This window comes from Mastigoproctus giganteus, chromosome 3 (assembly GCF_048544385.1).
Source record: "Mastigoproctus giganteus isolate SK-2022 chromosome 3, ASM4854438v1, whole genome shotgun sequence".
In the NCBI taxonomy this organism is placed as follows: Eukaryota; Metazoa; Arthropoda; class Arachnida; order Uropygi; family Thelyphonidae; genus Mastigoproctus; species Mastigoproctus giganteus.
This window is the reverse complement of record NC_143577.1, coordinates 170,152,056-170,177,542: the sequence shown is the minus strand read 5'-3', so window position 1 is coordinate 170,177,542 and position 25,487 is coordinate 170,152,056. Positions and strand designations below refer to the sequence as shown.

Genomic DNA, 25,487 nt, shown 5'->3' with positions numbered 1-25,487 from the left:
AATGACAGTAATCAAGGTATGCTATTGCAATAAAATCTAAAAAAATTAGGCAGATGGCTGAGAGATGGCAATTGAAGTTTAAATTGACAAAGGCAGGATACTGCGTATGAGTAGCAGTAATCCCAGATTAAAGTACCATGTGTGTGGCACTACACTCAAGGTAACATAAAATTAAAGACCTGTCTTGCTAAGACTAAGCACATGAAGAGCACCAATTCAAATTGTGGAAGAATGGTTGCAAAATAGATGTGCAGAAGTTTACCTTCAGCCAGTGCCTGATTAATTGTTGGAATAAACTTTCATCTGTTGTGAAAGTGGATAGCTTGAATAAATTCAAGGAAGAATTAGATAAACACTTTAAAGGTATGAACAGATTAATGTGGGAAGGTTTTTTTTTTTTAAGATGATGCTATAAAAGCTTGCCTTCTTGCATCATTTGCTGTTACCAATGCTTCTCACTTACATATCTTCTTAATATTATTATTATACTTCTGTAAATATTATCGATATTTACAGAAGAAAAGCCCTTTACGTCAATGTGAAATTATGGGAGTGAAGTTGAAAAAAAAAAAAACGTAATTAATGATGTTGAAATTTCACATGTTTGTTTAATGTAAAAACCTTCGAGCCTACAGGCCAGTAAGGCTCCTGAGTTTGATGGAATTTGCCCTATCATCTTAAAGGAGGCAGCAAGTGAGTGCATTGAACCATTGGGGGTTAATTATGAGAGCATCACTCATCTCAGGAGTGATTATGTTGGTTTGAAAAAGTGCCAGTGTATCTCCAGTACATAAGGGAGGTTCTAAGAGTGTTAGTGTAACTTTGGTAGTAGGGAAAATCATGGAGACTATGATCAAGGGAGGAATTCAGGATCACTTGGACAGAAGTGGAATTCTGAAGGATACTCAGCATGGTTTTGTAAAGGGAAAATTATGTTTAATTAATCTAGTTAGCTATTTTGACAGAGTCACTCAAGAGCTGGATTTAGGGAATAATTTCTACATTGTTTATTTGGATTTCAGCAAAGCATTTGACTCAATCTCATATGAACAGTTACTTTATAAGCTGGAATAGGTTGGAATCACAGGAAAAATCCTTCCACGGATAGCTAGATGGCTTCAGTGCAGGAGACAGAGGGTTGTAATAAATGGTTATTCCTCAGATTGGGTTGATGTAAGAAGTGGGGTTCCTCAAGGATCAGTATTAGGACCACTGTTGTTTCTGATTTTCATAAATGACATCAATAAAAGGATAGAGGGTATGATGTCTAAATTTGTAGATGATGTAAAAATTGGCAGAGTAGTTAATGATTGCTGCCAAGCAGAGCTTCTTCAGAATGACCTAGATAGACTTCAGGGATGGTCAGAAAAATGGCAGCTATGCTTTAATCCAGCACTGGGGAACAGTAACCCCAAAATAACTTATACTGGCAGAGTTGAACTAAAGTCAGTAGTGGAGGAAAGGGACTTAGGTATTACAATACAGTGTGACAAATTCTCCGGGCATTGTAGACTGGTTGCAAGGAAGGCCCATGGTGTCCTATCGATGATTTATTGAACAATTGCTAGTAGAGATAAGGATGTCAAAATCCCATTATATAAGGCTATTGGACCACACTTGGACTACTGCATTCAAGTATGGATATTGCACTTAAAGAAAGACTTTGCCCTTCTTGAAAGGGTCCAAAGGCAGGTAACTCACCTGCTGAGATTGGCAAAAGGGTGTCCATATGAGGAAAGACTTTGAATATGTGAGTTGCAGAGCTTGGAAACCTTAGAGGAGACTTGATTGAGGTGTTTAAGGCTCCGAGAGGCATAAGTAAAATGAATGAGGATGAAATTTTCATGGTTATAAATGATTCTAGAACAAGGGGACATAATTTCAAGTTACCGGGGAAGTTGTTTACACTGAATTGCAGTAAGTTTTATTTTAGCTAGAGAGAAAGTTATAAATTACTGGAATAAGTTATTTGCATGAGTGGTACAGGCTGACACCTTTGGGAAATTCAAAAGTCAGCTGGATAATTACCTAAGGGAGGAGGGAAATGCATAGGTTGTCCATTTCTTTTTCTCTTATTATTATTTATTTTTTTAATTTTCTTATTATTATTTATTTTTTTAATTTTCTTATTATTATTATTTATTTTATTTTTTTGGCTGGTGCAGCATAAACCATAGGCTTCCTTGCACCATGTGGCCATTGCTGATACTAATATAATGTCATATGGTTATCATTAACTTGTAGGCTCTGATTTACATGAAATTCTCTGTAGTGGAATGCAGTAACTTCACTACACTTACTGCTTTTCTTGTAGTTTATTGTGTGGTACTGTTTCAAATGCCACAATATAAAGTTTTAAGTTTAAAAGGAAGAATAAAAGTACACTTCCCTACAGTAACATACTTTAGGGAAGTGTACCATTACAGTAACAAACACAAACTTTTTTTTTTCTAAACAGGTATCCTTTCACCATATGAAATTAATTAATTCATGAAAATGACCATGTAAGTGAAAGTCCTTATGGGAAATTGTTTTCTACTAGTAAATGATGCAACAAGGCTTCGTTACTTGTGAATCAGACTGGTACTTTTTTCTTTTCATGGATAAAAATCGCAAACTTCACAATCCATCATCGAAATTCATTTTTTTTTAGAGAGTATGCTGCTGTTTTAGAAACAAATTATAATACAGTAAACCCTCTATTTAATGGACCCCGATATAAAGGATTTCGGATTTAACAGACCGGACAAATAATAATACAGTAATGTACATATTAATCTCGACCATATTATTTTTTTTTTAGGTTATACAAAACTTCAGTGTTATTATTAATTAAAAATTAATAATAATTACCTGTTTCCATTATTGTTTTGATAATTACCTAACTTTTAGTTTTATAATCAAATTCAGGAAATTGTTTTTTATTTTTTTAGAAAAATGTTCAAATAGCTGTTTTCCCAGATTACAGATAACAGCAGGTGGTGACTTGCGAGCTGAACGTGACTTGGGATACTAAACTGCAGGTCTACTGACTCGCTTTGTTTCGGTCTCAGTCTGCCTCAAACTATCGTGCGGTCAGGTTGTGTACAGAGTGTTTCTGTGACTTTATTTATTAAATAATTTTGCAATCCTTACAATTTAAAATGGCATCAAGTAATAGAGGAGTTAAAAGAAAGCACGTAAACTTAAATGTGGCACAGAAATTAGAACAAGGCATCTCAGTAGCACGTGATTGTGAAATTTCCGGTGTAAAAAAATAAACTGTTTCTGATATCTGTAAATCAAAGGCCAAATTGCAACATTTTATATTTACAATAGATCTTTATTATAATTTAATAATTTAATATTGTACAGAATGGTATATTGTATTAAAGCATTTTTTTATATTAAGAACAATAAAAAATTCTCCCCCCAGGTTACATTCAATTTAACGGACTTTCAGCATTAACAGACACCCCTTCTCCCCTATTAGTTTGTTAGATCGATGGTTTACTGTATAAGCATTTTAAATTGTATGTGATAATACTGCTGGCTTTTTTTGTGTTATAAAAATACAACATTTTCTAAAAATGCGGCCTCGACTGAATAAAATTAAATACCATGTGGACTGTAATTTTAAAGAAATACTTCTGAAGGAATCTTGTTCCAGAAAGCAGAATAAGAATGGAGAAGTAAAGAAAAAGAAAAAGTTCTACAAGTTTGTAGCTGGATAGTGAATGGATGCTCATTCATTTAGAAAAAAAAGTGTGGGGGAATTACATGAAGTCCAACCCAATAAGTAGGAACAATATTCCATTGTAAGGCAGATTTCAGATTTTTACAGTGTGAGAAGTAGTTTAGAAGTAAAGTAACACCAAGAGTCAAAAAGAAAACCCAATTTTCTTTATGCAGAAAAAACAATATTTGTGATGTGCTTATGCCAAGAGAGAGGAGAAATCAGAGTAATAAATAAAGATATGTGATCTTGTTCAGCATAGGAGCAGTAGACGTTTTTGTGAGCAATAAGACAGGATTCAGTTTCAGAAGGATCGAAGTTAATGAAGTTTTCTTTGCCTCATTGCAGAATTATATGGAGACTGACGTTTAAGGAAGTAGTGGTGGATATTTGAGAAGTTGAAGCATTTGTGCACTCTACAATCCTCTTTCCAGTTCGAGAAAACTGGAAAGAGGATTGTAGAGTGCTATCATCAGCAAAACTAAGGATAGAATTTCCAGTCGGCAGAAGAAGTTCATCAACATACAAGAAGAAAGGAGTGGGAAAAGTAAATGAACCTTGGGGAAACATTTGTAAAGAAGTTTGAAGACAAAGAGCCACCTACTATCACCTGCAATCTGTAGTTGGAGAGAAAACTAGATACCCAATTGCAAAAAAACAGATGACAAGTCCATAAAATGAGAGCTTGTTTAGAAGACTTGAGCTGAACACTGTTAAAAAAGCCTTAGAAATGTCAAGAGAAAATTTCCACACATCTACCTGCCACCATCCTTCCTCAGTATGAATTTGTATCCCCTCATATGTGTAGTCTGACCAACAAGAAGGATGACATCAGCTTTTAGCTTGCGCAATCCTTTCAAAGCCTTAATCTACTATATGCTTTTGAAGAGACTGCTTTGCTTTTATACAGTAGAGTAGTGGTGCTGTGGCAATAACTTACATTATTTGCATAATCGTAACTAAGATAGTTACACGCCATACAGTGACAAATTTTGTAACTAATTTATTTTTCCAATAAATGGCGAGCACATTCTTTATTGTACCTGTTGTTCAAATTTCTCTTCAGTACGAGCTTTATAACTCGCTCCACAGCCCTCTACATAGAGTTACTTTAATTTTAACAACTCTGAATTTTTGTGAAATGTATGATGTGGAAGTTTAATTAACAGATAAAGTGAAAGTTGGGGGGGGGGATTATGTTAGTGAAATTTTTGGATATGGCATATATCCAGCTCCACGACAGAACATGGCCTCCACAATACTTCCCACATGCAGACTACTCTGACCTCCCCCAGTTTCTAGCTGGCAGAACAGAGGCAGCGAGATTGTTCACTAGCAGATCTCGATATCTCATAGAAAGCTATCAATAGGTTCAGTCCAGTGAAGTGTGCAGCAGCTGGCCTGCAAAAACCATCTTAGAGTTGTACCCTTAAATTCAGGAATACTGACCTTACATTTCAAGAGTACGTCACTCATATTGCATGGTGGAAGATATGAGATTTCTCTGGAGACTAAACATGAGGTTCATGGTTCAAACCTCCAATAAGTAAAGTGGTGATATTACATCAAATAATGAGTCATTTACCATGTAGTATTGTCTGGTGACATGTTTTGGGTCAGAGTTACTGATGGTCCAACCATCCTGAAGGTACAAGCAGAGAATCTGGTTGCTGCAGAATGATCAGTCTTCACTGAAATTTGGTCCACTTGACTTGCCTTGCAAGTGGGGCCAGAATATCAGCATTTTAGACTCTCGGGTGACAAACCGTAGCCTGTCATACCTGGTAGAATGGCCTTGTCACTGTGACAAATCCCTGAGGAACAGATAGCTGTTTTATCAAATTATATATACTCTCTGTAATAAGCCATTAGCAGATTTTGTTGTTCTAAACTACATTTTGTTCACCATTCTTTACGGTGAACAAAATATCATTTAGAATGAATTATTTATTTAAAAAAAAAAAAAATTTCCACAGAAGAGGATACAGTAGGTGATTTTGCTCCGAGAGGTGCAGTTTACTTCAGTTTCAAAATATGTGAAATTAGCATATTTGACATACATTTATATGCAGTGTGGAGGAGAGGGGATATGATCTTACCTGGGTTATTATAAATGAACAAATATTAGATTTTTTATTTTTTATTTTAGAAAACTACTCAAAAGGCAATAATTTTAGTACTTTTAGCAATAATGAGTTTTAAAAGCAATCATTCAAAATTTACAAACAAATCATAAAAGCAATACCAAGCTCAAGCCCTGAAGTAGGGTTGAATTTGAAAGTGTCTGCAATTCTGCCCAGACACGATAGGAGGGAGTATATGATGAGAGCCTTGTCGATCAATTCGGCCCTGGAAAGATAGTGCAAGGCTCAAGGGGTAAAATTTTTTCAGCCTGGACTGTACTTGTTAACAGGAGAGATTGCTTCTACAGGGATGGGATACACTTAAATAGAAAGGGTGCAAGAATATTCGCTGATGCTATCGAGGCAGTGTTAGGTGTGTTGGAAAACTGCTAGCTTGGGGGAAGACAAAGACTAATAGATTAACAGTAGCCACTGGCAGAGGTGAAAGAGATTCTTGCACTGCTTCTATTGGAATGAGCAGAAGCCTGAAAAACAAGATGCAGGATATTTCAGAGAGCGCTGGAAGTGATTGTGGTACAAGTAACCACATGGGTTGTGTTAGGGTAGCAAAGAATAGGAACAGGTGCATGTATACTTGCATGTACACCAATGCTAGGAGTTTAGTAAATAAATTTGATGAATTTGAGGTATTGTTCAAAACATCAAAGGCAGATATTGTTGGGATATCAGAGACGTGGTGTCACACAGATATAAGGAATGCAGAACTGGAATTTGGGGAGTACAACGTCTACAGAAAGGATAAACAGGATAGGAAAGGAGGAGGGGTTATGCTATTAGTTAAAAAACACATAAAATCCAAGGAAGTGAAGCCAGTCGACATCGATGGACAGGGCAGTGTTGAGTCAGTTTGGTGTGACATAAGCATAGGTAAATCAAAATTGAGAGTAGGAGTGTGCTATAGGCCTAATGACTCTGATGAGTATAATAAGATACTGTACAGAGAAACAGAATGGGCCAGTAAATCAGAGAGTCTTATAATGGGGGATTTTAATTTCCCAGATATTGACTGGAATTTGTGGGTTGGTCACTCACACACTAGCAAGGCTTTTGTGGATTTATTGGATGATTGTTTTCTACGCCAGCATGTTCGGGAGGCAACTAGAGGGAGTAATACTCTTGATCTGATTATGAGTAGTGATTCTTCATGCATTAAGAATCTGCAGAAAAAGGAACCACTAGGTGGCAGTGATCACAGTGCGCTGAAGTGGGATTTACTCAAGGAGGTAACTACCATCAGAGGAAAAGGGAAGGGTTTTTGCTTTCGTAAAGGTGACAATGATGGTCTGAGACAGTATTTAAATTCTATACAGTGGGACCAACTGATGTTGTTACCAACAGCAAATTCAAAATGGGAAGCATTCAAGGAACTAAGGTTCAGGCCTAAATGGTTGTCAGATGAACTAATGAGGCATATGGCAGAGAAGAAAAATGCATGGGATACATACAAATTAATGGGTGACTTGGAAGCCTATGATAGATATAAGTTGGTCTGTAACCAAGTCACAAAGGAGATAAGGCAGGCAAAGGAAGATTATGAGAAATCCTTGGCAAAGGATGCAAAGAAAAACAGAAAAGAGTTCTTTACCTATTAAACTCAAGAAAGAAAGGGATGAATCAGATTGGTCCACTGGATGTTGATAGTTCAACAGTTGAGGGTCCTGCTCAGGTGGCTAACAATCTAAACGAGTATTTTGCATCTACATTCACACGTGAGGAGTTATTCGGGAAGGGGAATGTCGTAGGTGAAGTAAACATTGGCAGTGAGCTAGATGATTTTCTAATAACTGAGAGGAAAGTGGAGGAGAAATTGTTGAGGATAAACATAAAAAAGGCACCCGGGGTGGATGGAATCTATCCAGTTATATTAAAGGAGGCAGGAAAGGAAGTAAGCAAACCTCTAGCCATAATTATGAGAGCTTCTTTGGACTCAGGGGAGGTACCCATAGAGTGGAGATGTGCAAATGTAACCCCAATTCACAAAGGAGGATCAAAGGCTGACACAAGTAATCATAGACCTGTAAGTTTAACTTCGGTTCCAGGAAAATTAATGGAGGCACTGGTTAAAGAAGCACTGCAGGATCATCTAGACAAGATTTCAGTTATTGCTCAGACACAGCATGGTTTTGTTAAGGGGAAGTCTTGTCTGACCAATTTGATTGGATACTATGATGTAGTCACAAAAGAACTGGATGCAGGGAATAACTTTGATATTATATATTTGGATCTTAGAAAGGCTTTTGATACTGTTGCGCATGGAAGACTGCTGCACAAATTGGAGCAGTGTGACATTGGAGGCAAATTGCTGCTATGGATAAAGGGATGGTTGAGTAGTAATCAATGGACATCAGTGGTAATCAATGGACACTGCTCAATGTGGACTAATGTTATTATTGGAGTTCCTCAGGGTTCAGTGTTGGGTCCATTGTTGTTTTCTGTATTTATAAATGATATTGATGATGGTATGTGAAGCTTAATGTCCAAGTTTGCAGACGATACAAAGGTTGGCAGGGTTGTTAAGGACACTACTGATGCTATGCTGCTGCAACAGGATCTGGAAAGGTTGAGCAGATGGGCTGAGAGGTGGCAAATGAAGTTTAACATTGACAAATGTAAAGTATTACATATGGGAAACAGTAACCCCAGATCAACGTATCAACTCTGTGGTACTACGCTGACAGTGGTAGAGAATGAATAGGACCTGGGGGTAATTGTGCAGGCAGATATGAAGTTCGCTGAGCAGAGCAGACGAGCTGCAAGAGTAGCTCATGGTGTCTTGTCAATGATATACAGGAATTTTTCTAGCAGGGATAGGAATGTGATTATTCCTTTGTATAAGGCATTGGTCAGGCCACACCTTGAGTACTGTATACAGGTCTGGAGGCCTCATTTCAAGAAGGATGTAGAGCTGCTGGAACGAGTACAGAGAAGGGCAACAAGATTAGTGAATGGAACAAAGGGTTGCTCTTACGAAGAAAGGCTTAAGTTTTGCAAATTACAGTCTGGAGACTAGGCATCGGCGAGGTGATCTGAAAGAGGTGTATAAGGCTTTGAATGGCTTGAGCATGTTCAATGCCGATGGGATTCTTCCTCTTGCTCAGAATAATCATCTGAGAGGGCATAAATTCAAATTGGGGAAGGATGGATGTCGGATAGATGTGCGGAAATTTGCCTTTAGCCAGCGTGCAGTTGGTTTGTGGAATAGACTTCCATCACTTGTTGTTGAAGTTGATAGCCTAAACAAATTTAAGGCTCAGCTGGACAGGTATTTCGAACGAATGGAGGGGTGAAATGGGAGTAGTGGTTGTGTTTTTTTTTTTTTTTGGGCTGATGCTGAATAAGCTTGCTTTCTTGCATCATATGCCTCTACTAATGCTAATAACTGATTATTATATATACTTGCGTCACTTGAGCACTAAGATTGCAGAGTTCGCCAAATACAAATTAATATCTGAGCAGAAGTAAGAATAATAAATGTTAGGCAACTTTTCTTAGTTTTGTGATTTCACTACCTGTTAACTACTTTGGAAGGTCTAGATTCAAATGTTGCTGATAAAGTGATGAATTTCTTAAAGGTTTTTTTTCATTTGGAGTTGTAATTAGTTGAAGTCTAAGTTGTATTTACTGTATAATGCCATCATCATCATCCATTTTCAATCCATTGCAGGATGAAGGCCTCTCCAGCAACTTTCCAGTTCCTTCTGTTTTGAGCACTGACCATCCATTTACTACCCAAAAACTCATGAATTTCATCTATCCATCTCTGCCTTTGTCTTCCAGATTTTCTTCTAGCTCCTCTTGGGTATCATTCTGTTATTTTCTTAGTCCATCTGTCATCATGTCTTCGAGCTATGTGTCCTGCCCACCAAGACCATTTTAGTTCTTTAGTTTTGATAAGAATATCCTTTACTTGAGTTTGCTGCCTAATCCATGTGTTTCTATTCTTATCTAACAGTCTGATTCCCAATATAATTAGTTCCATTCTTCTCTGTGTAGTTCTCAGCTTCTCTTCCATTCTTTTGGTTAGTGCCCAAGTTTCACTTCCATAAATCATGGTGGGGAGTATACTTTGGTTCATTATTATACGTTTCAGATAAACTGGGATATTGCTCTTCAGTATGTGATTATATTTCCTGAATGCTATCCATCCAAAATTTATTCTTCTCTTGACTTCCAGCCATTTATCATTATTACAGCTAATAACTTGTCCCAGATAAGTATATGACTCCACCTTTTCAATTACTTCAATCATTATTTGCCTTTCTGTGGCATACTTTTCATCATTACTTTTGTTTTAGCCATATTCATCTTTAGTCCAAAATCCTTACTAACTGTGCATAACTGATTAAGATTTTCCTCTAATTCTTTGGGATTGTGGCTTATGACCACAATGTCATCTGCAAATCGTAAATTGTTTAGGTTGACTCCTTTCTGCAACCAGTCTAATCTTCTGAAAGCTTCCTCAAGGGCAGCAGTAAACAGCTTTGGAGATATTGTGTCTCCTTGTTGAACTCCTTTCTTGATTTTAAATTTCCTACTGTCTTTGTCTAGTCTAATAAAGGAGGTAGCACTCTCATATATTTTCTTCAAAATCATAATATATGGGGTATCTATGCCTTGTCTTTCCAGTGCCCGAAACATTGCCTTTTCATAATCCACAAATGCCAGGCATAATGGTGTTTTATATTCATTTGCTTCCTCCATTAGCTGTGATATTACGTGAAGGTGATCCATAGTTGAGAATCCTGTCCTAAAGCGAGATTGCTCTTTCGGTTGATTCTCATCAAGTATTCTTTCTAAATCTGTTAGTAATGACCCTTGTGAACAACTTGTAGATGTGGGATAACAAGCTAATTGGTCTATAATTTCCAATTTCTGATTTATCTCCTTTCTTATGCAGCAAAGCTATGATTGCATTATTCCACTGCTTAGGTGTCACACCTTTTCTAATGCACTTTGTGAAGAGCCTTGCCAGTTTGTGTTATGTCTCTTCCTCCCAATTTTAACAACTCTACAGTAACTTCATCTTCCCCCGGGGCTTTCTGATTCTTCATTTTCTTCAATGCATGTTCTACCTCATCAGGAAGAATATCTGGTATGTCTAATGTGTTGCTACTTTGCAATCCATCTCCTGTGCTCTTTGTATAATTCTCTATAGCAGTCTTCTGCTATTTGAATTATGCCTTCTCTGCTGTTTATAAGTACACCATTGCTATTCTTCAGTTTCAGTATCATTTGTCTTTCTGTGTTACTGCTCATGGCTGCTGATTTAAATCCTTTGTTTTCCCTTAATGCTTGTTCTACTTTTCTTGTGTTAAATCTTCTTATGTCCTCTTTCTAATGGCTTTGCATAACTCAGTATACTCAATTTTCTCCCTGTCAGTGTTTTTCTTGCTCTTCATTTGTCGTCTTTGGTTCATCATGACAAGTGTTTCTTGACTAATTTTTTCTTCTTTCGATTTCTTTTTTCCTATAGGTTTCTTGGGCTTTATCACTTTCAGAAGGTTGTAATATTCCTTGTCGATATCTTGGTCCTGAGCAGTTTGCAGAAGCTCAAACTTGTTCTTAAGTTCCAGTACATACTGCTTTTTCTCCTCCTCTGTTATCTCAAAGACCTTTGTATTATTTACTCGAGTCAGTTTTTTCCTTTCCTTTCCTTTCCTACTTCTATATCAAGTGTACATCTTACCATTCTGTGATCACTTCCAACATTTACCTTATTCAGGACGATAACATCATTCACAATATATCTTCTGTTAGTGAGGATGAAGTTGATTTCATTAGTTGTTAATCCATTTGGACTCTTCCATGTCCACTTTCTGTTCACCCTTTTCTTATAAAAAGTGTTCATTACTGACAGTCCTTGAGATTCTGCAAATTCCACAAGTCTTTCGCCTCTTATTTCTTTCACCAATTCCAAAATTTCCTATAATTCCTCTTTCTGCGCTGTTTTGCTTTTTTTCAACCTTAGCATTGAAGTCCCCCATAATAATAGTGTAGTGGGTTTTCTGCTCATCTAGAAGACTCAATTTTGGTGTACATTGCTTCAACCTCTTCATCATGGCTCTATGTTGGTGCATAAATCATTATAATCTTTAGATTGTACCTCTTAGAAATCTTGAGTATTAGTCTTGACACCCTTGGTGATGTACTTTTGAATTCCAAAATGTTGTTTTTAAAATCTTTATGGACCAGAAACCCAACTCCACCTTCACTCCTTTCACTGTTTCCATTGGTGTACAGCAGATTTCCACTTGATAAACTTATAAGTGATTCATTTCTTCTTCTTGTTTCAGCCAAACTGATGATATTCCAATTCACATTTTCTAATTCCTTTTCCAGCTCTAACATCCTGTCTTCACCGATGAGTGATCTTACGTTATAACAGGCCAAGTTCAGTTTCCATGCATGGCAGCCTGGTTGTACCCACAGATTCTTAGCACCCTCTGCTTCCACTATGATCCTCTCGCTGCCGTAAGAGGGAGAGTGAAAGCTGCTGGGGACTGAGAACCATTTGTTTTGTCGTGCTGTCATATGCTGGAGGGTTTGGTCTTTTCCTCTTCACACAGACCAGGCACCTTGAATGCCATATTACTGTGATTTTTATTAGTACTTTTTTTAAAATTCTTATTAGTAGCATGATTTTATTAATATAAAAGTATAAATTTTGAGTATATAGATAATAACAATCTAGATGATTGTTATTATCTATTTATTATTAAAATGAAAAATAAGATTATTTGAATAAACAAAAGTATGATTGTCGTATTTAGCACCTAATAACATACAATGTTATAATTGTTAAATTTAATATAATTCTAGAAGAACTTTCAGAATGGCTTGACAGAAAAGATATGGCGCTGATTGTGAATCGTGATTGTGCTGAAAATATCTCCCTAGTAAAGAGGTCACTAGCTTTCTTGAGGATACGCCTACAATTGCTTCTTAAGTCTTATTCTACTACATTACAGGTATACTGATTTTATTATAAATAGATTAAGCAGTAAAATAATGAGATTTCAGTGATGTGTTATTCACTGAAAATTCATGCCCAAAATAGGGACAACCCACTGTAATGGTATTTTTTATATGCTGGATGGTTTGAGTTAGACCAGATTTTGTTTTTCAGGGATTGTCCCTCTGGTGTCTCCACAAATGTTTTGGGGAAGCTTTTTACCCCATTTTTTATGAACTATATATATTATGCAGCTAAAAATTAATACATAATGTTTTTAATTTAACATTATCTTAATAAATAGCAATGTGTATATTTTACATCTCACATTGTGAACTGCAAGGACATTGACATTGTATTGTAGAAACATTTAAAACCATGGAAAAAAATTTCAAAACAGTTCTGTTTGTCTGCATTTCTCAATGAATTTGGGTACACTGGTTAAACAAAAACACTCCTGAGGTTAAGCAAAAATATTTCCTAAAAATGTACATTTGAATGTGTTTGTCTTTTGTGGTCAATGTGATTGTCACAAAACAAGAACCAGATACGGTTGCCTGTCATAGCTTCATCCTACCTTCCTCAGTATCTCTTCTCATTGATTGTATGTACTGGTGTAGTTGCCACCAGTACATACAAAAGTTGCCAATGGCTTGAGTGAAAACTGGGAGGGACAGGTACTGCAAGAACCTTTCAAAAGAAAGTTTTTGTTATAAGCTGAACTAATCGTGAAAATGTGTCAACTTCATTATTTTTATTTAAATTAGTATACTACTATATATATATATATATTTTTTTTTTAATTAGGTGAGTAAACCCACTGAAGACAACAAAAAAGAAACATGATTTTCTAAAGATATAGAAATTTCTCTACAAAAGATTAACAAGTGACTGATTTAAGTAACTGTGAAAACAGACAGTATATAAATGGACTGCTTTGTAAGTTGAAGAAAAAGGAAATTGTGTAAAGGATCATCATTGGTATTTTTCAGGGGAGGGGGTGCATTTTATAGTCCTAATTTTGATGATTTGTCACTTTGTAAATTCTTTGGTTGAGCAGTTTCTTTTTTTTCATTTTTTTTTTTTTTTAGTCATAAATCAAAATAAATTTAAGTATATTACCTTTTCTTATTCTTATTACTTTTTCTTCTTTGAAAGTAATAATAAACACTGATTCATTGTTGCTGATTGATGATGTTAAATTCCTGGATCTGTATTTGTACCAGAAATTGACTTTTACAAGACACCCCTTCAGTATTCTCGCTGTTCAAATTGAGTGGCACTTTAATTTCAAATCCTACTTTGATTAAAGAAACGTTATGAAGCTTTCATCCTTTTTTTCTCCCTCTTTATTCATCCCTCATCTTATTTGCCTTAGCGAACTCTTCATTAAAACCAGGATTAAGTAGTGAATTTTATTTTCTAAAGTGGATTAATTTCAAGATTCAACTTGCATCAGCTACGTCAGAATCTCTCATAGAAACCCATGAATCTCTCATAGATTTATAATGGAAAATTAATGCAATTAGTTGGATGCAGATGATATTGGAGTATGGCATGGGTTCCCATTCTGGAGCTCCACACATTCAAGGATTTCCAGAAAAGCTTCTCATTCCAAATTAGTAGTAGAAATTACAAATTCTGTTCCGCATCCTAAGGATGGTGGACTTGCATTATAGTATTTTTGCAAGTGGTTGTTTCATTTGCAAAACTACTATACTGCAAGACCAAACGTTTTAATCTGTAAACCTCCTACATCTAAAGAAAACTATATCAGAATATTGCTTATTTCCTCCTTAAACATGGCAAAGTGCATATATGTGTGTAAAAAAGGTATGATCAAAAAGTTTGGGAGTGAACTAGTATTTCAGAAATGAATCTTACTATCTATTTTGATGGGTCTCTTTCAGCATAGCCTCCTTGACATTGTATGCACCAATTCCAAGCTGCAACTTCTGGAAGTATTCCTGATAGGTCTGATGTCCATTCTGAATAATTTCCTCAGTCACTGTGACCTTTCAATGAGGATTTCAGCTTGGGAAACAACACACACACACACACACACACACACACACACACACACACACACACACACACACACACACACACACACACACACACACACACACACACAGCGCCTCTGTAGCCAGGTGGGAAGGAGCAGCAGTGCGTAGCACACGCTTCTTGATTAGACCGGGGTTCTAGCCCGTCACCACCAAATACGGACGATGCAGAAATGTCAGGCAATGACCACCGCATATCCCGGAGCAATATGGCCTTAGTTGCTAATGCTCCTAAAAACCAAATAACAACAACAACACACACATACACACACACACAACTAAACTAGTGAGTGTGGCAGTTGGGGGACACCATAGAGGTGGAGTACTTCGTAAGAAATGATTGAGTGGAAAGTATTAGTATTAAAATAGCTAAAAGATGCAAGAAGTAAACTTTTTCTGTATTTCCAAAAAAAAAAAAAAAAACTATCATTCATACCTTTCCCTTTACCAAAAATTGCCCTGTTCAATTATACTTTAAACTTTCAGACTATCCACCTCAACTACTGTTGTAGGCAATTCATTCAAATGATCTAGACATGTTCCCCAAAATTTTGTATTTGTTCTCACTTGGTTCTGTCTTTTGCCACTGAAAATATGGCTCCCTTCAGGGCTTTATACATCTCTATCAAGCGCCCCCCGCCCAAGATGTCTAGTTGCCAAGCTTTGCAGGCTACACTTCCTAAATTGCTCTTCATATGGACATCGATTAGCATTCTTCACCAATCTAGTTGCCTTTCTTGAAGCATGGCTTCTGGACCTGAACACAATATTCTAAATGCAGTCTCACCCAGAGGCGGATTTAACGGCGGGCACATGCCTAGGCCCTGATTTCTGAAGGGCCCCGCAAAACCCCAACTTTACACTTTTTTCTAATGACACCAAGTTTGGTTTCATGTGTGCAATTTTAATTACGTACAAGTTTACAATCGGCGGTAAAACCTGATAGTATGTTTATATTCGCTTATTTTCATTATTTCATTACTATGCTACATACTATACACATACTATGCTGCATAGGCCCCGCGCAGCTGCTCTACTGCTCATCGGAGCAGTAGAATCTTATTTGCTACTTTGTACTTACAAAGGTTCTCCTGCAGTGCGGACTTACGATATACGCAAACACGCGTATATCGTATATTGTTGAAATTATATTAAGATAAAATTAATTCCTGTTGTTACATCAGCACCTGGATTTTCGTAGTTTATGAATAATTTTTGAATTTTCATTAATCATTAATTTATTGCACTATAACAAAAAAATCTCTTCTCTAGTATTCTAATCATTCAGTCTATTAAATTTTATATTTTTCTTTTCATTGGTATGCTACCAATGGTAGCTAGAAAAATGAAACGACATCTATCAGGAGCTGAAAAAAGACACAAGCAAGTTGCCAACCAAAAGAAAGGAGCATTGGACAAATTTATAACTGGCCCTGGCCATTCAGGCCATCATAATTCGAGCAACAATGAAGATGAAGAACAAGGAGCTTCCATCAGTCAACAAAAAGAGTTAGTTGAAGTTGAAAACCAAGGTATAGAAGAAAGCAACAATGATGAAGATGAAGAACCAGTCAACAGTCAAAAAACCAGTAGAAAAAAAATATAGAAGAAAGTTCATTAGAAAATATTGAAATGCAAACGGAAAATATTCCATTCGAAGTCACACTAAAAGATATTGCTCTCTGGCCTAACATTTTATCTAATCAAATGGTTGAATTTCTAATTTCAAATAAACCAAAAAATATAGGCAATATAACTACACTTAAATCAGTCTATAAACATGGTGATTGCATTTACTACAGAGGCTTGTGTAAACACCATTTTTGCAGAAAAATTTCGAATGGTGAAAAAGAAGAAAGGACGTGGCTAATTTTTTCCGAAACATCCAAATAAATTTATTGTTACCCATGCAAAATGTTTTTGGGCTCAAAGTCTAAGTTGACTACAGGTTTCCAAAATTGGAAAAAATATTTGAATAATTTTGTCCGAGCATGAAATGTCAAAAGAGCACGAGCACATCGCTTCAATGTGTACATTATACATCATCATCAGCCATTTTCAATCCGCTGCAGGATGAAAGCCTCTCCAGCAACTTTCCAGTTCCTTCTGTTTTGAGCACTGGCCATCCATTTACTACCCACAAACTCATGAATTTCATCTATCCATCTCCGCCTTTGTCTTCCAGGTTTTCTTCTAGCTCCTCTTGGGTACCATTCTGTTATTTTCTTAGTCCATCTGTCATCATGTCTTCGAGCTATGTGTCCTGCCCAAGACCATTTTAGTTCTTTAGTTTTGATAAGAATATCCTTTACTTGAGTTTGCTGCCTAATCCATGTGTTTCTCTTCTTATCTAACAGCCTGATTCCCAATATAATTCGTTCCATTCTTTGCTGTGTAGTTCTCAGCTTCTCTTCCATTCTTTTGGTGAGTGCCCAAGTTTCACTTCCATAAGTCATGGTGGGGAGTATACATTGGTTCATTATTTTACCTTTCAGACAAACTGGGATATTGCTTTTCAGAATGTGATTATATTTCCTAAATGCTATCCATCCAAAATTTATTCTTCTCTTGACTTCCAGCCATTTATCATTATTACAGCTAATAACTTGTCCTAGATAAGTATATGACTCCACCTTTTCAATTACTTCAATCATTATTTCCCTTTCTGTGGCATACTTTTCATCATTACTTTTGTTTTAGCCATATTCATCTTTAGTCTAAAATCCTTACTAACTGTGCATAACTGATTAAGATTTTCCTCTAATTCTTTGGGGTTGTGGCTTATGACCACAATGTCATCTGCAAATCGTAAATGGTTTAGGTACTCTCCGTTCACATTGACTCCTTTCTGAGACCAGTCTAATCTTCTGAAAGCTTCCTCAAGGGCAGCAGTAAACAGCTTTGGAGATATTGTGTCTCCTTGTTGAACTCCTTTCTCGATTTTAAATTTCCTACTGTCTTCATCTAGTCTAATAAAGGAGGTAGCACTCTCATAATATGTGGTGTATCTATGCCTTGTCTTTCCAGTGCCCGAAACATTGCCTTATGCTGTATGGAGTCAAATGCCTTTTCATAATCCACAAATGCCAGGCATAATGGTGTTTTATATTCATTAGCTGTGATATTACGTGAAGGTGATCCATAGTTGAGAATCCTGTCCTAAAGTCAGCTTGCTCTTTCAGTTGATTCTCATCAAGTATTCTTTCTAATCTGTTAGTAATGACCCTTGTGAACAACTTGTAGATGTGGGATAACAAGCTAATTGATCTATAATTTCCAATTTATCTCCTTTCTTATGCAGCAAAGCTATGATTGCATTATTCCACTGCTTAGGCGTCACACCTTTTCTAATGCACTTTGTGAAGAGCCTTGCCAGTTTGTGTTATGTCTCTTCCTCCCAATTTTAACAACTCTACAGTAACTTCATCTTCCCCCGGGGCTTTCCGATTCTTCATTTTCTTCAATGCTTCTCATGCATTGAAGAAATGCATGTTCTACCTCATCAGGAAGAATATCGGGTATGTCGTATGTGTTGCTAATTTGCAATCCATCTTCCCCACTTCTGCCATCATTCCCTCCTTCCTTGTATAATTCTCTATAGTAGTCTTCTGTTATTTGAATTATGCCTTCTCTGCTGTTTATAAGTACACCATCGCTATTCTTCAGTTTCAGTATCATTTTTCTTTCTGTATTACTGCTCGTGGCTGCTGATTTAAATCCTTTGTTTTCCCTACATGCTTGTTCTACTTTTCTTGTGTTAAATCTTCTTCTGTCCTCTCTGAGTCTCTTTCTAATGGCTTTGCATAACTCAGTATACTCAATTTTTTTCTTGTTAGTGTTTACCTTGCTCTTCATTTTTCACCTTAGGTTCATCATAACAAGTGTTTCTTGACTAATTTTTTCTTCTTTGGATTTCTTTTTCCCTATAGGTTTCTTGGGCTTTATCACTTTCAGAAAGTTGTAATATTCCTCGTCGATAGCTTGGTCCTGAACAGTCTGCAGAAGCTTAAACTTGTTCTTAAGTTCCAGTACATACTGCTTTTTCTCCTCTTCTGTTATCTCAAAGACCTTTGTATTATTTACTCGAGTCAGTTTTTTCCTTTCCATTCCTACATCTATATCAAGTGTACATCTTACCATTCTGTGATCACTTCCAACATTTACCTTATTCAGGACGGTAACATCATTCACAATATATCTTCTGTTAGTGAGGATGAAGTCGATTTCTTTAGTTATTTATCCATTTGGACTCTTCCAAATGGATTAATAACCCAAAAATATCCACTTTCTGTTCATAATTTTCTTATAAAAAGTGTTCATTACTGACAATCCTTGAGATTCTACAAATTCCACAAGTCTTTCACCTCTTTCATTTCTTTCACCAATTCCAAAATTTCCTATAGTTCCCCTTTCTGCACTGTTTTGTCTTTTTCCAACCTTAGCATTGAAGTCCCCCACAATAATAGTGTAGTGGGTTTTCTGCTCATCCAGAAGACTCAATTTTGGTGTACATTTCTTCAACCTCTTCATCATCATGGCTCGATATTGGTGCATATATCATTATAATCTTTAGCTTGTACCTCTTAGAAATCTTGAGTATTAGTCTTCACACCCTTGGTGATGTACTTTTGAATTCCAAAATGTAGTAGTAGTAGTGGCATGTGATGCAAGAAAGCATGTGTATGAGGTTTTGCAGCATCAGCCAAAAAAAAAAAAAAAAAAAAAAAATCACACCATTCCCTCCAAATGCCTGTCTAGTTCCTCCTTAAATTTATTCAACCTATCAACTTCCACAACAGATGGAATTTTGTTCCAGCAATTAACGACCCGCTGGCTAAAGGCAAATTTCCACACATCTATTTTACATCTGTCTTTTCTTAATTTGAATTTATGCTCTCTTAGGTTCGTAATCTGAACAAGTGGAAGGATCCCATCAGAATTCAGCGTGCTCAACCCATTCAAGGCCTTATATACCTCAATCAGATCACCGCGCAGGTGCCTAGTCTCCAGCCACTGCAATTTGCAGAACTTAAGCCTCTCTGGGTAAGAGGATCCCTTCATTCCCCTCACCAATCTTGTTGCCCTTCTCTGTACATGCTCAAGTAAATCTACATCCTTCCTAAAATGAGGCCTCCAGACCTGTACGCAGTACTCAAGGCATGGCCTGACCATTGCCTTATACAGAGGGATAATCACCTCCTTTTCCCTGTTAGCAAAATTCCTATATATCATTGACAAAACCCCATGACCTGCCCTGGCAGCCTGTCTGCATTGCTCAGAAAACTTCATATCTGACTGCACAATTACTCCCAGGTCTTTTTCATTTTCTACCACCTTAAGTGTAGAACAACACAGTTGGTACGTTTCTCTGGGGTTACTTCTACCCATATGCAGTACTTTGCATTTGTCAAGGTTAAACTTCAGTAGCCACTTCTTAGCCCATCTGCCCAAATTATCTAGATCCTGTTGCAGTAGCACACTGCCATTAACAACCCTGCCAACCTTTGTATCATCTGCAAACTTTGACATTAAGCCTGATATACCTTCAACAATATCATTGATAAATATACAAAACAACAGTGGACCCAACACCGAACCCTGTGGGACTCCACTAATAGCATTAGTCCACGAAGAGCAGCACCCATTGATTACCACCCTCTGTCTTCTCCCACTTAACCATCCTTTTATCCATTGTAGCAACTTACCCTTAATACCATTCTGCTCCAATTTGTACAATAGTCTTTCATGCACAACAGTGTCAAAAGCTTTCCTGAAATCCAAATAGATGATATCAAAATTAGTTTTTGCATCCAGTTCCTTTGTAACCACATCATAATATCCTATCAAATTTGTCAGACAAGACTTTCCCTTAAAAAACCCATGCTGTGTCTGAATTATTGCTGCAGTCTTGTCTAGATGATCCTGCAATGCATCTTTAACCAGTGACTCCATTATTTTACCCGTAACAGAAGTTAAACTAACTGGTCTGTAATTACTCGTGTCAACCTTCGATCCCCATTTGTGAATTAGGGATACATCTCCAGTCCGTGGGAACCTCCCCTGAATCCAAGGATGCTCTCATAATTATGGCTAACGGTTTGCTTAGTTGCTTTGCCGCCTCCTTTAATATAACTGGATAGATCCCATCCACCCCATGTGCTTTTCTTATGTTTAACTTCAACAATTTCTCCTCCACTTTGCTCTCAGTTATTACAAAATCATTAATTATCCTGCTACAATTTGATAACCTTCTGCCATTTCCAAACCTTAATAACTCCTCGTGTGTGAATGTAGATACTCATTCAGTTTGTTTGCTATCTGGGCAGGATCATCAACAGTCGATCCATCGATATCAAGTGGACCAATCAGATTCATCCCCTTCCTTTTAGAGTTTATATAAGTAAAGAAATCCTTGCTGTTTTTCTTAGCATCTTTTGCCAAGGATTTCTCGTAATCTGCCTTCGCCTGCGTAACCTCCTTTGTGACCTGATTACAGACTAGCTTATATTTGCCATATGCTTCTGAGTCGCTTGATAATTTATATGCATCCCATGCATTTTTCTTCTCTGTTACGAGTCTCATTAGTTCATTTGATAACCATTTAGGCCTACACCTTGACCAATATTTCTTAATATGTATGAAACTTTTAGTAGCTTCCATGATTTATTCCTTGAATGCTTCCTACTTAGAATTTACTGTTGGTAACATCATCAGTTTATCCCGTTGTACAGAATTTAAAAACTTTCTGAGACCACTGTATTCCCTTTACGGAAGCAAAAACACTTTCCTTTACCCCTGATGGTAATTATATCTTTAAGTAAATCCCACATCAGTACACTGTGATCACTGTCACCTAGTGGTTCCTTTATCTGCAAATTCTTAATACACAAGTGATCACTGCTGATTATCAGATCAAGTGTATTACCCTCTCTGGTTGCCTCTTTAACATGCTGCTGCAGAAAACAATCATCCAATAAATCCACAAAAGTCTGACTAGTGTGTGAGTGACCAACCCACAAGTTCCAGTCAATATCTGGGAAGTTAAAATCCCCCGTTATAAGACATTCTGATTTACTGGCCCACTCTATTTCTCTGTATAATTTTTCATTGTACTCATTCGAGTCATTAGGCCTATAAGACACTCCTACTCTTATTTTTGCTTTCGCAGTGCTTATGTCACACCAAACTGACTCAACAGTGCACTGTTCATCTATCAATTCTGCCCAGACACGATAGGAGGAAGTATATGATGAGAGCCTTGTCGATCAATTCGGCCCTGGAAAGATTGTGCAAGGCTCAAGGGGTAGAATTTTTTTCAGCCTGGACTGTACTTGTTAACAGAAGAGATTGCTTCTACAGGGATGGAATACACTTAAATAGAAAGGTTGCAAGAATATTTGCTGATGCTATCGAGGCAGTGTTAGGTGGGTCGGAAAACTGCTAGCTTGGGGGGGAGACAAAGACAAATAGATTAACAGTAGCCACTGGCAGAGGTGAAAGAGATTCTTGCACTGCTTCTATTGGAATGAGCAGAAGCCTGAAAAACAATATGCAGGATATTTCAGAGACTGCTGGAAGTGATTGCGGTACAAGTAAACACATGGGTTGTGTTAGGGTAGCTAAGAATAGAAACAGGTGCATGTATACTTGCGTGTACACCAATGCTAGGAGTTTAGTAAATAAATTTGATGAATTTGAGGTTTTGCTCAAAACATCAAAGGCACATATAGTTGGGATATCAGAGACATGGTGTCACACAGATATAAAGAATGCAGAACTGGAATTTGGGGAGTACAACGTCTACAGAAAGAATAGACAGGATAGGAAGGGAGGAGGGGTTATGCTATTAGTTAAAAAACACATAAAATCTAAGGAAGTGAAGCCAGTCGACATCGATGGACAGGGCTGTGTCGAGTCAGTTTGGTGTGACATAAGCATGGGTAAATCAAAATTGAGAGTAGGAGTGTGCTATAGGCCTAATGACTCTAATGTGTGTGTGTAATAAGATACTGTACAGGGAAATAGAATGGGCCAGTAAATCAGAGAGTCTTATATAGGGGATTTTAATTACCCAGATATTGACTGGAATTTGTGGGTTGGTCACTCACACACTAGCAAGGCTTTTGTGGATTTATTGGATGATTGTTTTCTACACCAGCATGTTCGGGAGGCAACTAGAGGGAGTAATACTCTTGATCTGATTATCAGTAGTGATTCTTCATGCATTAAGAATCTGCAGATAAAGGAACCACTAGGTGGCAGTGATCACAGTGTGCTGAAGTGGGATTTACTCAAGGAGGTAACTACCATCAGAGGAAAAGGGAAGGGTTTTTGCTTTCGTAAAGGTGACAATGGTGGTCTGAGACAGTATTTAAATTCTATACAGTGGGACCAACTGATGATGTTACCAACAGCAAATTCAAAATGGGAAGCATTCAAGGAACTAATCTTGGAAGCTACCAGGCTTTACATACCAACCAAGAAATATTGTTCAAGGTTCAGGCCTAAATGGTTGTCAGATGAACTAATGAGACATATGGCAGAGAAGAAAAATGCATGGGATACATACAAATTAACACGTGACACAGAAGCCTATGATAGATACAAAGTTGATCTGTAACCAAGTTACAAAGGAGGTTAGGCAGGCGAAGGCAGATTATGAGAAATCCGAAATCCTTGGCAAAGGATGCAAAGAAAAACAGAAAAGAGTTCTTTACCTATTAAACTCAAGAAAGAAAGGGATGAATCAGATTGGTCCACTGGATGTTGATAGTTCAACAGTTGAGGGTCCTGCTCAGGTGGCTAACAATCTAAACGAGTATTTTGCATCTACATTCACACGTGAGGAGTTATTCGGGAAGGGGAATGTCGTAGGTGAAGTAAACATTGGCAGTGAGCTAGATGATTTTCTAATAACTGAGAGGAAAGTGGAGGAGAAATTGTTGAGGATAAACATAAAAAAGGCACCCGGGGTGGATGGGATCTATCCAGTTATATTAAAGGAGGCAGCAAAGGAAGTAAGCAAACCCCTAGCCATAATTAGGAGAGCTTCTTTGGACTCAGGGGGAGGTACCCATAGACTGGAGATGTGCAAATGTAACCCCAATTCACAAAGGAGGATCAAAGGCTGACACAAGTAATTATAGACCTGTTAGTTTAACTTCGGTTCCAGGAAAATTAATGGAGGCACTGGTTAAAGAAGCACTGCAGGATCATCTGGACAAGAATTCAGTTATAGCTCAGACACAGCATGGTTTTGTTAAGGGCAGGTCTTGTCTGACCAATTTGATTGGATACTGTGATGTTGTCACAAAAGAACTGGATGCAGGGAATAACTTTGATATTATATATTTGGATCTTAGAAAGGCTTTTGATACTGTTGCGCATGGAAGACTGCTGCACAAATTGGAGCAGTGTGGCATTGGAGGCAAATTGCTGCTATGGATAAAGGGATGGTTGAGTGGCAGAAGTCAGATAGTGGTTATCAGTGGACACTGCTCAACGTGGACTAATGTTATTAGTGGAGTTCCTCAGGGTTCAGTGTTGGGTCCATTGTTGTTTTCTGTATTTATAGATGATGGTATATCAAGCTTAATGTCCAAGTTTGCAGACGATACGAAGGTTGGTAGGGTTGTTAAGGACACTAATGACAGTACGCTGCTGCAACAGGATCTGAAAAGGTTGAGCAGATGGGCTGAGAGGTGGCAAATGAAGTTTAACATTGACAAATGTAAAGTACTACATATGGGAAACAGTAACCCCAGATCAACGTATCAACTCTGTGGTACTACGCTGACAGTGGTAGAGAATGAAAAGGACCTGGGGGTAATTGTGCAGGCAGATATGAAGTTCTCTGAGCAGTGCAGACGAGCTGCAAGAGTAGCTCATGGTGTCTTGTGAATGATATACAGGAATTTTTCTAGCAGGGATAGGGATGTGATTATTCCCTTGTATAAGGCCACACCTTGAATACTGTATACAGGTCTGGAGGCCTCATTTCAAGAAGGATATAGAGCTGCTGGAACGAGTACAGAGAAGGGCAACAAGATTAGTGAATGGAACAAAGGGTTGCTCTTACGAAGAAAGGCTTAAGTTTTGCAAATTACAGTCTGGAGACTAGGCATCGGCGAGGTGATCTGATAGAGGTGTATAAGGCTTTGAATGGCTTGAGCTTGCTCAATGCCGATGGGATTCTTCCTCTTGCTCAGAATAATCACCTGAGCTGGCATAAATTCAAATTGAGGAAAGACAGATGTAGGATAGACGTGCGGAAATTTGCCTTTAGGCAGCGGGCAGTTGGTTTGGAATAGACTTCCATCACTTGTTGTTGAAGTTGATAGCCTAAACAAATTTAAGGCTCAGCTGGACAGGTATTTCGAACGAACGGAGGGGTAAAATGGGAGTAGTGGTTGTGCTTTTTTTTTTTGGCTGATGCTGAATAAGCTTGCTTTCCTGCATCATATGCCTCTACTAATGCTAATATCAAGGCCCTGAGTGCCAAGCGATTTTCTCAGTGATTTATAGAGTGCTCTTATTAAAGAAAAAGTTTTGTTTTCTAGTGTCTTTTTCTATTTCATTTACTTCCAGTTGTTCTGTGCTTAAAGTATTAAGTA

At 37.4% G+C, this 25,487-nt stretch overlaps 1 protein-coding gene across 5 annotated transcripts in view; it reads left to right on the top strand.

Moving 5' to 3' along the window:
* Positions 1-25,487, top strand: part of Setd3 (SET domain containing 3) — a 397,353-nt gene that overhangs the window by 358,033 nt on the left and 13,833 nt on the right. For all 5 annotated transcript variants that reach the window (XM_090370760.1, XM_090370761.1, XM_090370757.1 and 2 more), the window contains exon 15: positions 12,679-12,827. In XM_090370760.1, coding sequence (XP_090226886.1) covers positions 12,679-12,827 — 149 coding nt within the window. The remainder of the gene's footprint in view (positions 1-12,678; positions 12,828-25,487) is intronic.